The 15,265-nt window shown below is 38.7% G+C and overlaps 1 protein-coding gene across 1 annotated transcript in view; it reads left to right on the top strand.

Annotated features, from left to right (window-relative positions):
* The window catches only part of mRpL55 (mitochondrial ribosomal protein L55), a 29,488-nt gene extending 19,565 nt beyond the window's left edge, over positions 1-9,923 (top strand). The window contains exon 3 of the mRNA XM_081742120.1: positions 9,674-9,923. Coding sequence (XP_081598246.1) covers positions 9,674-9,823 — 150 coding nt within the window. The 3' untranslated portion in view covers positions 9,824-9,923. The remainder of the gene's footprint in view (positions 1-9,673) is intronic.
* Positions 9,924-15,265: the final 5,342 nt, after the last annotated feature.

Genomic DNA, 15,265 nt, shown 5'->3' with positions numbered 1-15,265 from the left:
CGTTTCGAAAAGAATCGGAGCAGTTTAGGTAAAAAAAAATCTGGCAACACTGTTTCCATTAATGAAGCGCTTACTGAGCAATAAATCGTTTAAACTCACAACAATGTGTTATAAGAAATCTACAAGCGACACCCCTCTTTCACCATTGTTACTTCCAGAGACATAGGCTACTAATTCAAGGACAGGATCTCCATCAAGGTAAGAAAGCTGGTAATCATCTTATCTGCCAAAGAGAACGATAATATTTAAGGTAAACTTCAGTACAATATCATGATACCAAAAATGGTTATTTAAGGAGGAGGTTGAACCCTCCATGGGAACTTTAAGGATAACCATAAAAGGGAACAAAATTCTAAAATACAGGTCTAGGGTGATCACCGACATATCGCTCTATATTTCACTCATGGGGTGTGTGGCGGGTCTAAGATCATGTGACCTCTGTCGGCCAATCAGAATCGAGGTACCAAAACACTCATCTTACTCGTAAAAAGGGAACGAATTTCAAAAGTCACAGGGCTTAAGATCACGTGACCTCTATCAACCAATCAGCATTGGGGTACCAAAAGGATTCATCTTACCCGTAAAAGGGAACGAATTTCAAATATCGCAGGGTCTAAGATCATGTGACATTTGTCAACCAATCATAAACACTCATCTTACCCGTAAAAGGGAACAAATTTCAAAAATCCCGGTCATAAAAGAGAATGAGGGATTTCCCCACAGGGTGACTCATGACGTCATACCACGTGACCTGAATATTTGAATTTCCCGCGTGGGCGGGGCCTAACGTCACGTGACCTCTCTCAGCCAATCAGAATCGAGAAATTTTTGCTGACTCGGCGAGCCATACGCGGGGGCCTACTACTTCGCCTGTTCACAATAATTGAACTCACCGAAGAGATTTCAGAAGTATCTGTAGAAGTTGTGGATCGAATTGACTAAGCTGAGTTATCATAAACTGTGTGCGAGTTGCTAAAAATTGCTGACAGACGCTCACAAAGTGCAAAGAATGACAGCTGCGGGTAATTGTTTTGGTCCGCTGGAGGGAGAATGGGTTGTGCACCTCTTTTCTCACATAGTGACGGGGAATAAAACCTAGATATCGTACACCACTGATTTGTCGAAGCAGCAGTCAATGCGATCACGGTACTTTGGTTCTTCTAAAGCGAAGAAATTCAAACAAACACCACCAGTTCAGAAAATCGTGGCAACTGTATTTTGGAACCAAAAGGATGTGATTCTTGTACAGTTCTTTGAATCTGGACGAACAATTACAGCAGGTGTGTATTGCCAAACACTAAATAAACTGCGATGTGCAATGCAAAATCGGCGAAGAAGAATGTTATGCTCTGGAATTCTTCCGATCCATGACTACGCCTACTCACACACAGCTGGTCGTACTGTTGAGACAACCCCGACCTTGCCCTTAGCAATTTCTTTTATAGTTTGTCAGAAAAAACTATTAAGGTAACCAAGAAAGTTCTGTCGCTTTTTGTGGAGATCTGTGTTCAATTGGCCCTCACACCGTGAGTTGAATGCGAATGGAGATGAGGTGAAAGCCAGTTGTTGGTGTGGGTATATCCAACATACTACCTGGTTATGGCAGTTCAGTTACACCGTGAACTCGCGTAAAGACAGGGTGAATATGGGACCTCCACAAAGCATCATAAGGGCGTTGTCATCAGCGAGTTCAAACTGAGGTCAAACGCCGCTGCAGCTTGACAGAAAATATGCCAGGCCTGTAGTGAGGGTGTCGCGAATACGCTGAGGGTGCAGCATTTGTTTAATAAGCTTAAGCGCGGGACAAAACACTCGAAGACACAGTACGTACCGGAAGACCAACACATGTACAAAATGAAGATCTTCAAGCAGCAATAAAGGCGAACAGTGACCAGACATGTGAGGAACTGGAACTACAATTCAGTGTGACTGGAGAAACCATTCGGCAGCACCTCTATCAACTTGGGAAGCACTACAGGTTGGGTCGATGGGTCCCACATGATTTGACTCGCCCCAGACCGCGATCGGACACCTGTGTTTCTTTGCTCTCTTGTCTGAGGAAGGAGCCATTTTTGGACAGGGTGTTGACATGTGATGAGAAATTGGTCCTGTATGAAGCTCCACGGCACCGTCATCATTGGTTAGCAACCTATGAACCGGTTCCAAAACAGCCAAAACCAGCACTGCACCAGAAGAAGGTCCTCCTGTGTGTTTGATGGACTGCTCGCGGCATCGTGTATCGGGAACTGCTACCAGCTAGTCAGAGCATCAATGCAGTTTTGTACTGTCATCAGTTACGCCGTGTTCAAGAGAAACTCTTAACCTCTGCAGCCAAAGGGGTCCTCCTGTTACAGACCAACTCTAAACCCCACGTGGCCAGGATGACCCGGGACATCATTCTACGCCTTGGATGGAAAACAATATTGTATCTGCCACACTCCCGAGCATTGCACCGTCCGATTATCACCTGTTCCTTGGACAACCACCTTAGAGGACGCCAGTTCAGACCCCTAGTAGAGGTTCAAAATTCACGTGCCTACTAAGTTCTACTATGACGAAATCCATGGCTTTCCAGAACGTCGGCAGAAGGTCGTCAATGCTGACGGGGACTATTTTTGATATTCCAGTTACTCGTAGGAGACATATCGATGTTTAAAGATGGTGGGTGAAGAAACAACAGAAGTTAATTTGTTACCTTTATAGCTTCCATCGAAGCGTTTCAACGGCACTGAAGTGCTCAAGACATAAGTTTTGGACTGGGAGTACTCTCAGGAAGCAGATTTTTACACAGAGAGTATATGGAAGCTTGTTCCACGCTACCAGAAATGTTTGGAAGTTCATGGTGACTACGTCGAAGATAGCCAAGGTTGTACTTGTATATCAATCATAAGAAATTTCATCATTTTCTTATTTCGTTAAAAATATCATTTTTTTTTTTTTTTTTCGACATACACCTTGTCGAAACTTGTTTATGGATATAAAATAATATTCATGTATTTTCGTTACAGAAAAGTCACTGTGCAAACTGCAGATGTTTGATTATGTGGCGACCACGGTTGCCAGAAGATGGTGATGAAAGACTTCATTACAAATTAAGTAAAAATACTACTTACAACTTTACAAGTGTACAAAATGAAGAATAAAATTATATATTTTGTTCTAAGTTAGTCATTTTGTAGTTCTTGATTATTCAGTTCCATTGGTGATTTAAATTTCCAACTTCTACATTAAGTTATGGATTCTTGGTCTTAACAGAAACGATTCAAATACATTTCTTCGTGTGTTGTTGGAGCTCGAGTGTCATTATATCCATATCATGTTTCGATTCTTTAATAATAATAATAATAATAATAATAATAATAAAAAACTATAACAGAGATAGATTATCATTACCTACAATTTACTCCGCGACTTACTTGTGCAGTGAGATCTACATAGGAATGATAGAAAGAGGCATCTCAACAAGGGTGGATGAACACATCAGAGACGCAAGAGGAGAGGAGCCCCCAAAATCAGGCTTTTCAAAGCACGTACAAGAGTCGGGACATGATATCGATAGAATTGACATACTATACTCGTGGTGCTCCAACAACACTGAAAGGAATGTATTGAATCGTGTTTGGTAAGACCAAGAATCCAAAACTTAATGTAGACGGCGGAAATTTAGATCACCGATGGGACTGCATAATAAAGAACTACAAAACAGACTAACTTAGAACAAAATATCATTTTATTTTTCATTTTGTACGTTTGTAAAGTTTTTTTTTTTTTTGGTAGAAAGTCTTTTATCACCATCTTCTGGCAACAATAATCAGTGACAAGCAGACATTTGCAGTATGCACAGTGACATTTCTGTATCGGAAATACATAAATATTATTTTATATCCATAAACAAGTTTCATAAATAAGTGAACAGATAAAATTGGATTATTATGAGGGATGAAGTGCATGCAGTGGAAGAAGTTAGTGAGAAGTGAAACTGTCAATAAGAAGACAAATTTTTCGACGAGTACTACTTTCACATCTTGAAAGTGAATCGACATAGTTCAAACCTTCAAGTGATAAAACATGTTTTAGTACTTTCTGAATACTCGGAATGTTTTTTTTATTTATTGCAGGACCAAAAGCAACACAATGTCTCAATAATTTCATCCAATTTGGATTACTCGTGTTTACGTTCAGAGTCCCAGTGCGGGCTGAAATATTGAATATTACGGAAGAATGAAATGAAATGAAATCTTTCAGTTTTACGTCCCCCGGTTATGCCGGTTAGGCTATAGGAGACGGTGATGATGAGAAATGAATGAAATGGGGAATGAAGAAAGTGGGAGGAAACGGAAGAACCCCGAGAAGATCCATGAACACGGTGTTTTTCCACCACAAAGTCCATACGGCGCGAGCTGGGATCGAACCAGAGACCCCAAGCACCGGAGGTGAACGCTCTACGGAGTTTTAACAGGGATACAGTGGCACCAGATGCAAGATGAGTTCTTCTCTATGTTTAAATATGCGTCCTAGAGAATCTACAAGTTAGTATTCCATTCTTAGTCATTTCCTGGCACTAATTATCCGTCTCCTTTGGCCTACTGGGAACAGTTGTGGAACATGGAACTGAAGCTTTCATTTTTCATGTACAGCTGTGTATATATTGTAAAATTACATTGATAAGAAACTAGGTAGAGGAATTTACTACACGGGATTCCGTTTCTCCCCCCAAACCTTTTATTATAAAATTCCTGTTATATATAAATATAACTCACAAAGTCGCTATAAGTGTGGTCCGAAGACCAATACAAAGTTCTCGAAGCAGTTTGGGTAAAGGTAGGTTTCTCAAGGCCCAGGTGCATATTTTAAAATCACGCCTGACCCTAGCCATAGGAGCTAAATACGCGGTTCTGATTCGTTGAAATTATATCTGTTTCTCGCCACGTAGCAGGCATATAGCAGAAATCAAACGCCTTCTAATTGTCGTTCCTTGTGGCCGAGCGTGCTAATGCAACGGGATATTAATAATAATCACTTTTGGCGTGGATTCAAACCCGACCCAAGGAAAGTTTTCTTTTTTTAAATTTTATTAAATTTTCGTAAGACTTTTCATTAAAATAAGATGAAAGTAATACTAAAAAAAAGTAATTTACTTACGTTACGCGTGTAGTTTTGTTATACGAATCCATAGTATCAGTAGTAGTAGTAATAGAAACGGGTTAGAAGCCCCACAGGGCTCGTTTTGTTTCACTTTGACCCTCATGATATAAATTTAACCTCAGTTGCTGCTTCAATTTTCTTATTCTTCAATTTGCTCGCGTCGTGTGGACTTTGTAGTGGACAAACATCGTGCTCGTGGATTTTCTCGGGGTTCTCCCGTTTCCTCCCACTTTCTTCATTCCACCATTGCATTCATTTCTCATCATCACCGTCTCCTTTAGCCTAACCGGCATAACCGTGGAACGTAAAACTTAAAGATTTCATTTCATTTTTTTTCTTCTTCAATTTTAATAAAGTGGTAATTTTCTTGTATTACTATAATACACAATACATGCACAAGAAGGTTTGGATAATCGCGAACTGCAACCAATCAGAAACGTGTATTTAGTTCCTATGTCTAGGGTCGAGCGTGAAAATAAAGTATGCGGCCCAGGCAGTCAAGAGAAGAATTTCCTGAGAGCTCCAGGCAAGCTAAATGGTTGTGGTTAGGATCTCTCAGAGCTCTAGGCAAGCTAAGAGAGCACGAATGACCAGCTGAAACTCATGTCGATTGAGACCTTACATGGAGTTTTATACCTTCTCCTGGACAGCGTTGGTGCTAGTGATCCTCTTCGGTTACGTGGCCTGATGCTGATGATCCTGTCGTCTACTTCTTGTAGAAGTCCTAGTAGAAAAGTACGTGTTGTTGTTTACCAAATGAAAGTACATGTTGATGTTTACAATTACAGACCACATGTAGATACTACAATATACACTCATCTTTCGGTTTAAGAGACAAAATCTGGAGCACCCAATTCAGTCTGAAAGTCTTCAATATAAACTTAAAAAGAATTAACTATATTATAGTGTACTTTTTTAACACTGCCAGTTGGGATAGTGTACTTAATTAAAAGTACAGCATTGTATATTTCCGCTTTCTTTCACAATGTGATTGTGGATATTATGCCATTGTAAACAGATATAGTTTTGGAAATTAGGGACAGTTGGCAATATCGGACCGTATTGCCCTCTTTTAGTCCCTTAGGACGTGCGGTGAATAATACACGAGAAATAGCACCACTTAGACGAAATTGTTACGTTTTTAATTATTGTCTTTATTTTCCTCTGTCGCACACTGTTCTAATAAACGTTTACTTCCCTAATATTATGCTGTGCTACTGTAATAAAGACATGGAAATTAAACGAAACACTAAATGACCCTTCAATCCAGATATTCAGTTTAATGCACATTGTTCCTCATTACCTATTTGTGCATTGTTTATCTAAACGGTGGGAAAATTATCGAAAGTACCCGGAAAAAAAAAGTTCAAATCACAATGTTTATGACACCAGTATTTTTCAGTAATTTTTTAGACCACCACGGGCCATATTCTTCACAAGTGTTCCACATAACAAAATATCCACTTCGTGGTTTCAGGTGCAAACTAGTTCCTCAGTGAGTTGTCTCCTAGACTTATATATCTTTCCGTGTAGTTGTCGTGACATAATATGCCACAGATAAGATTGTCTGGTGAATTTGGTTGGCACAATAATCTTTGGATATCAACGCTTGAAAGCCTGTTTCTTAAACTCCGTGCCCTGTAATATATGACGCATTATCATTTTGAAAGGTAAAGATAATTCGAATTCAGACATAAGAAATAATCGGCAGCTGTTCGTAGTAACTTTCGTTTCAGAATATCAATGTAATATGCAGCATTAACTTGTTTACTCAAATTTCTATTCGTCTCAAGGTTGGCAAAATCCATTTTTAAATTTTAAATTTTTTTTTTTTTTTGGTTTAAACTTTTTTTTTTTTTTAATAATTTGCTCTATGTATTTATATCACATATGGACAGAAATAAGTTTGTTTCACCTTGGTGTTACTATGCAACAACCGGGTTTTGCTGGAAGGGGTCACATAAGCTTAAAGCGGAATCTAAACCGCTTCTCGGCTTACAGCCGAGAGAAATTGTCCTCTATTTGGATTCTAAACCGGGATTAAGTGACCACAAATGCGATACGTCTACCAACTTACTCACGAAGGACTCCTGATAAAAATACGTTGTACTGATCTTTACATACTTGTTAATATAATTGTCAAGAATCATTTCAGAAGGACAAAAAGATAAACAGTTACACAAGTGAAGCCATTATACAGAATTACGTGTAGACAATTTCAAAATACTGCAGAGTACAGAAGAACTAATTTAGTGTGAGTTAAACACTATTAAAACGAAACAATATTAAGAATTTTTCTTCGACTGCATTTGCATAACAGTAAAAACAAACTATAAAAAATCACAAAGCTTTTGTAGTATAATCTCTTTGAGTAATGAATGTGAAATTTAGGTCTGAATATAATACGAATAATATACGGGAGCGAAACGTGATAACCCTACAAATGTATGTTCATCAAGATTTTACGAACACTTACACTTTTACGAATGTCTTTTTTTTTCTTCTTTCTTTAAACAGCCAACCGTGATTCATCTCATTCTCTTTGAGATAAAACATCCTCAAACGTGACACTTTTAGGCAAATTTTCTTGTCTGAAATCAATCTGGCTCGAGGATTTATCCTTTTTTGATCCATAATTTCACTCCACTGTCATTTCAATTATTATAAACTTCTCAGCCGAAAAAATTACTCCATGAACAATGCCCACTCACAAACTCTCTTCTGGCCCTTACGTATTTGTGACTCAAAAGTGGCTTTTTTCTTTGAAGTTTTTTTCTCTAGTGCCTCTTCATTCAATCGTCTGACAACAGGCATCCGGCTTATATTGTAATTTGCATTACAAGAGACAATCGCTGCAATTCCCTGGAAACTTGTGTCACACACAGCCCAACAAATCATCTCTCGATCCAATCCCGTAGTTGTTTTTCATTTTCGTTGAGAAGACACTGTATACTTCACGCTTCCGCATTATTCTTCCAGGCGATTTCTCTATTTGTAATCGCAATGTCAGAATGAGTTGCAGTGACTGGGATCCGTGGTTCGACCCAAGCTCGCATCAAGTGGACTTTGGGCTTTGTGGTGGGTAAACACCGTGTGCATGTGCTTTCTCGGGTTCCCCCGTTTCCTGCAACTTTCTTCATTCGACCATTTCATTCATTCTCATCATCACTTTTAGCAGAGCGTAACTGTGGAACATAAAACTGAAAGTTGAGTTGATTTGATTTCGAATTTAACGTCCCTTTCAGCAGCTAGGGTATACGAGTCATGGATCTACTGATTAAAGTGGAATCCGAACCACATGAGCTCGCGCCGGGAATCGAACCCGGGTCTCCAACACCAAAAGGGCGTACGCTAATCACTTAGCCACAAAGGAGTTCCATAAAACTGAAAGATTTAATTTCATTTCATGTTTGCAGTGTCAAGAGTTCTTTCTCGTTTACAGGGGCTCAGGTCACACACACACACACACACCATATTTCGAATTTTAAAGGGATTATGAGATTATTAACGCTTTAAAGGGTGGTTTAAAGGGACAAGTTTTGCCGATAGATGGCACTACAGTATTCGTATCTCTCCCATGTATTTTTTACCTTTCAGGAAAATTGACTATTTCTCTTACAAATTTCAACCTACAGACTTCAAAATTTTTAGAAAAGGAACTTCATAATCTATCAAAGGCAATAATCCGGTTTTTTTTTTTTTTTTTTTTTTTTTTTTTTTTTTTTTTTTTTTAAAGAATTTTCTTCATTGTTGAAATGGCTTGATTTTTGAAAAAGATATCCTAACTTTTAGCAATGGAACTGTTTCAAAAATGAAGAAAATTCTAAATAAAAATTCAACACGGATTGTTCCTTTAATAGGTTAGGAAGTTCCTTCTCTAAAAAAATGAAGTCTCTAGGTTGAAAGAGAAATTTTTCTGAGAGAAATTGTAAATCTTCGTGAATGGTAAAAAAATACATGGGAAAGATACGAAGACTGTAGTGACATCTATAGGCAAAACTTGTCCCTTTACACTAACCTTAATGTAAGTGAAACACTTCCGCCCACAATGTAAATAAGCAATCAATAATAGAAATTTTGTACTAAACAATGAACTTTACATTGCCCAGACAACAAATTAAACACCAAACTCGTATTAAGTACAGCGATACTAAACGGAGACCACCTGAATTACTGTAACTAACAAAATACTGCTGCAATTCACCTGAAACTTTAAGGGTACTGTGGACACTAAGCAGGGATCATGTTACGAAATGGCTTCTAAATGAGTAAATATATTCTGTAAGTTTTAAACTAGTTCATTATCTTAAATTTTTGTGGTCTACAAATTAAATTGTAAATAGACCTCAAACAAAATGGATTTGCATAGAACGAAGGTTTCGTGAAGCCAATAAGGCGCATTAGGTAAGACAACACCGAACTTTTTTTTTTTTTTTTTTTTAAATCACTAGATCAAAGATATTGACGAAAGAAATTTATGGAAGGTTTTGATTTTCGGTTATTGAGTTTTTTCTTCTTAAATTTTCAGTTGCCACTTGATTTGTCAACGTTAACAGAGGAAGAAAAGAAGGCGAGACTCGCTAGAAGACGTCCCAAGAAGAAAGTAAAGATAGAAGACGATATAGATGATGACTTTGATGTGAATCAGTATAGGCATTTATGGGAGAAACGCAAATAAACAGGAGCAGTCAGTTTGTTCCCCGAAGTGTAAATATTGTGATACTTTTTGTATAAAATACAAACTTAGTTAATAAAATAGTACTTTAGTTGACCATAAATGTTGTTTGTTTCTTAAAATATTTATTATAAGCAGGGCGCAAGATTTCCGGTCGCCAGGTCGCCATTGGTGACTAGAAATTTAGAGCTCGCGACCAGTGTTCAGTAGGAGTGGTTTCTGCCTAAACTCACAGGGCTGTGAAGTTTTTGTTTCGCACGAAAATAATTGTCACTGAGAGTGAGAAAACACGGAATGTGAAGTCTTCACACGTTGTAATTCGCACCTCCTTTCCTACCCTGAATCGAAATGGGTTTGTCTCCTGGTGCATCAACGCGAGAGATCGTTTACGCCGCTGTTTGAAAGCTCCTTCGTGGCTAAGCGGTTAGCGTACGCGCCTTTGGCGTGGGAGACCCGGGTTCGATTCCCAGCGGGAGCTCCTGTAGTTCGGATTCCACGTTAATCAGTAGATCCCGTCTCATATAGCCTCGCTGCTTAAAGGGACGTTAAACTCAAGATTATGCACCTGCTGTTTGAAGCTAGAACAGCTGGGAGGACAGCCAGTGCCTAGATTAGATCAACCAATCACGTCATGATGTCAGTGATTAATAAACAAATAACCAAATAAGAAAATACATAAAATATTTATTTGATCCGAAAATTGACAACTGGAACCTTGTACTTCAGTGCAGAGAGAGAGTGTGTTACATAAACGTGAAGTCTTAAGGTAAGATATTTTTAACATGTATATGAATTGTCCAATTCAGAATTAATTATCCTGAATATAATTGCCTGGTTTTGAAATTTTATACCCTGATGTAATTTCTTTCTTTGTCAAACCTAAGATCGGGAGGAGGGGGTCTCAATTTGTATGTGAGAAATACTAGCGACCATCATTTTTGGATTGTTGAGTGCGTCTTACTATTCAACCATTGCTGGAAAGTCCACTTGACGCAGATTGTAAATTTAAGAATGAATTAAAATGTCACAATTTTAATTTTTACACATGTTGCGTGGATTGTTTTACTTTCCTAATATTTCGCCCATCTTTCTTGTTACGAGCTTCATCCCCTAAACAAATTACTTATATGCAGCTAAGTACATTTAAGTTGCTTACCTACATTGTTTCGCAGATGAAGTCCACTACAAAAAAGGTGGACGAAATATTAGGAGAATAAAACAATCCACGCAACAGAAAGGTAAAACTTTTCATATAATTAAATATTAATTGTTCATTACTATAAAAAACGAATAGTATCCCGACTGTGGTTGATTATAATGGATATGAATAATTATTGAGGTATTAACTAATTCGTCTAGAATTATTTTCTAGGAGCCTAAAACAATTTCAATTCTACCATAATAGAAAATGTAGATTGGGAATAAGCTCAATTTTTAAAATTGAATCATAAATCAAGCCCTGACTTAAGAGTAATATGTACTGTATATACATACATATATAGAAGCACCAAACTGCCAATTTTTCAAAGTACCCCCGTTGAATATCCAGACACCGTTGTCATTGTTGTGGAAGCTTCCTGATGCCTTTGGTGTAGAGAGAAGTAGGTTGATGTAATCACTGCAGGACAGCGTTCTTAAGGTCCTTATCTGTCTGGAAGTGCGTCCAAATGTTATTTAAGAACCCCAAATAAGTGAAAATTACTGGGGGCTAGATCTGATTGTGAGCACTCTGCTTGTTGTCTTCTAGTGCATATTGACCAAAGTTGTTTGAGTCAAATTGGCCGATTGTCTCTACATTGGCAACATTTGATATTGATTGTATGCACTATGTCACGAACGGTTCCTCTCGGGTCTTCAAAGATATTGCTCAACACATGCAATATTCACCGAGGTGACTGCACTTGGGCGAACCTATCCGTGCGGTTCATTTGCTGCCAGCTCCCGTTCTTCATTAAACTTGTGATACCATTCGGATATTCTTGCTCGTGACAATACTTGTTCTCCATACTGTGTCTGCAGTCTACGCAAAATTTCAACAACTTTCACTTCTTTCTTCACAAGAAATTTCATTAAACATTGCTGTTCCATAGCAACTTACCGCCACCTTTGTTTACGCTACTGCACATACTCTAAACGCTTCACAAGGGAGTGTGTGATGGGTAACATCGTTTCCGTTGATTTTCTCGGGGTACTTCCGTTTCCTCCCACAAATTATTCCATTATCATTCACTTGCCTTAATCGTGCGTCTCCGTTAATGTAAAGGGCATAATTGTGGGACGTTAAACTGAAAGATTTCATTTTTGCGTCGCAAAGGTTCATGGTTACTCGCATGGAATCGTGGTTTGGCCTGCAGAAGTAATGAAACGCTATATTAATTCATTAATACGTATTTTACGCAAGAAAATCTTGGTCAATCTTGAATGTGCCTTGTACAGTCACGAACATTAATAAATGGATGCTGAAGTCATTATTTGTTATGGCTCCAACTTCCATTTATTAATGTTCGTGACTGTACATTTCCTTATAAAGTAAATGTTTATTTATCCTTAATATTTTGTTGAAAAAAAAGGGGGAGGGGAGTTGTTAAACTTGGAATTCTCCTTTTGCGAAGGCCACTCATATTGTAACACAAACAAACTTGTTACGGTATTACTATGCATGGAAAGTGTGTAATTGTCCGTATGCTACCAAAAACTCGTTCGTTTCATTTATTGATCAAACATGTTATAGGGGAGCCAGCAAGAGAAGGGTCTCTGACAGATCGCAGCGGCGTTGCCATTACTCACATGTCAAGGCTTTTTCGGTGCATCTATCATGGCACATTCGCGAAATGTCCCCTCGGGTTTCGCGTTAAATTGATTCAAATGCAAAGTTCTCCGTGGCCCAATGTGTATTGTACTACTTTTAGCAGCCCATATCGGTAATTTGCATATTTATGAGCCTTCATATATCCGGAATTCAATCATACATTAGTATAACGCTCGGATATAAAATTTCTTTTAGTTTCTTTAGATGTAACTGGATATTAATGTGGGCATATGCAAAACAAGTCGGATCAAGTACTGGTTTTCTGACACATGTTACCCATCCCGGCCGCCATATTGGATTCAACTTACGGTTTTCAAGTGGGAATAGGTGCATGTGACACATCAAATTCATGTACATTTTTTTTCTTTCTTTTCGGAAATTCACTGGTGTAGTGAATTTTACTTTAGCTTGTACCATTTGGAAGGTATTGCGTGTTAAATCCCTCCAAACACTTCGCGAATACAGTAATATCAATTACGCTTACGTTTTTGATGTTGACAAATCAAAAGAATTTCTAACTGGGAAAATGTTGTGGGTATGAACAAACTCTTCACAACATTGGTGTCATAATCTTATTACATGTCTGTGAGTGATTAAGAAGGACGTACTGTATTACGTTCAAAATGCCTAATGTAAATCCAGATACGACCAGATTCGGGTGAAGACGTACTATTTCCGTATTGACGTCGGTGTGTATGTATGTATGTACGTTCAGAGAAATTTCGACAATGATAAATCACGTAAAAGATTACATATATACACGGGGCCATGCACAACTTTCTATTTAGTTCAATATTAGTGAAATGCATGTCGTTTAACATTCAATACTTTGCAAACGGTACAAGCTACAGTAAAACTCACTACACCAATGAATTTCCGAGTGAATTGTACATTAATTTGATGTGTCACATGCACCTATTCCCATTTGAGAAACCGAAAGTTGAGTCCAATATGGCGGGCGGGGTAGGTAACATGTGTCAGAGAAGCAGTACTTGGTCCAATTTATTTTGCATATGCCCACGTTCATGTCCAGTTACATCTAAAGAAACTAAAAGCAATTTTGTGTCCAAGCGTTGTATTAGTATATGATTGAATTCCGGATATATGAAGGCCGATAAGTATGCAAATTACCGATATGGGCCGCTAAAATTAATACAATACACATTAGGCCCCGAAGAACTGTGCATTTGAATCAATTTTACACGGATCCCGAGGGGGACACTTCGTGAATGTACCTTGTATGTATATTGACAGTTTTCTTAATGGTGTAAAACAGGGTGACCGTGGTTCGTAACACTAGCACCAAAGTAATGACTGTATTTTCTCTCCGTACGTGGAAAGAAACTTCAGGGACCATCTCATGATGGCTCCTCTATAGGGTTTGTATTCATTTGGCTATTTCCGAATTACCACAGCAGTTACTATGTTATAGGTTGTTTCGTTATGCTTCCGTGTAACGAATTGGTAAATACGTTTTTTCCGTACTCGATTCCCGCCAGTCTTCACTGGTCCAGTGGCAAGCGCATTTGCCTTTGCTACACATGGTCCAGGATTCGATTCCCAGTGGGAGAGCGGAAAAAATAATTTGACAATCGTTATTTTTAGTTAATCACCCATCTTCTTTAGCCTAAAGTGCTTAGCTGTGGGACGTAAACTAAAAAGTTCCACTTCAATTCTTGTCGGAGGTAGAGAATTTTTTTGGTAGTTGCTCAGGAGCAAGTCAATTGAGTGAGGTTAGCGTCCCTTTCAGCACGTCGAAGACACGATTCACATTAGTAAGGAATGAATGATATTTCTGTAAATTACTGACATCTATTGGCTATCTAAGCCCGTCACGTAGTTGGGATGACGTCCCCCTGTGATCACACTACACGAGGAAAGAACTGAAATGAAATATTTAAATTTTACGTCCCATGATTATGCCGGCTAGGCCAAAGAAAACGATGATGATAAATGAATGAAATGGTGGAATAAAGAAAGTGGCAGTAAACGGGAGAACCCCGAGAAAACCAACGCGCACGGTGTTTGTCTACCACGAAGTTTACGTGGCGCGAGCTGGCATCGAACCAAAGACCCCATGCACTAGAGGTGAACGTTCTATTACTGAGCCACCGCGGCCTTCACTACACGAGGAACTGGGAAAAGAACGGAATGGTAAAGGAAGGAACTGGCCTGGGACCATTACGTTAGATACCATCCCGGAATTCGCCTCGTATGAATGAGAAAACCTCAGGAAAGACTTCACTCAGGATTTCTGCCCTTTAAAACCTTTACATCTTTTTGACCGTTTGTCCCCACCGGGAATCGAGTCCGGGACTGCTAGCACCAAAAGGGAGAACCTTAGCGACTAAGAGACCACACTCACTACTCACATTAGTTTCATATACCAGACATTGAATTCCGAACATCCTTTTTATATGGGTTTGTAGCAGTGCGGGGTTTATGTTTGATGGGGCCCTAAGCTATTAAAAGGGGCCTTTTATACTTCAAGCTTTCTTTTTCAGCAACAAAATGTCGCCGTTTTTTAGGTTTGAATATGTTATATGCTAATTTATGGCCCTAATGGATGTCTAAATGGAAACAAGGGCCCATTACAAACAGGGTTAGGAAACGGGGGCTCCATTGTAAGCGGGGCT

The sequence above is a fragment of the Thermobia domestica genome, chromosome 16 (genome assembly GCF_964235325.1).
Source record: "Thermobia domestica chromosome 16, izTheDome1.hap1.1, whole genome shotgun sequence".
Lineage (NCBI taxonomy): Eukaryota > Metazoa > Arthropoda > Insecta > Zygentoma > Lepismatidae > Thermobia > Thermobia domestica.
Note: the sequence above shows the minus strand (reverse complement) of the source record. Positions and strands in the feature narration are given on the sequence as shown.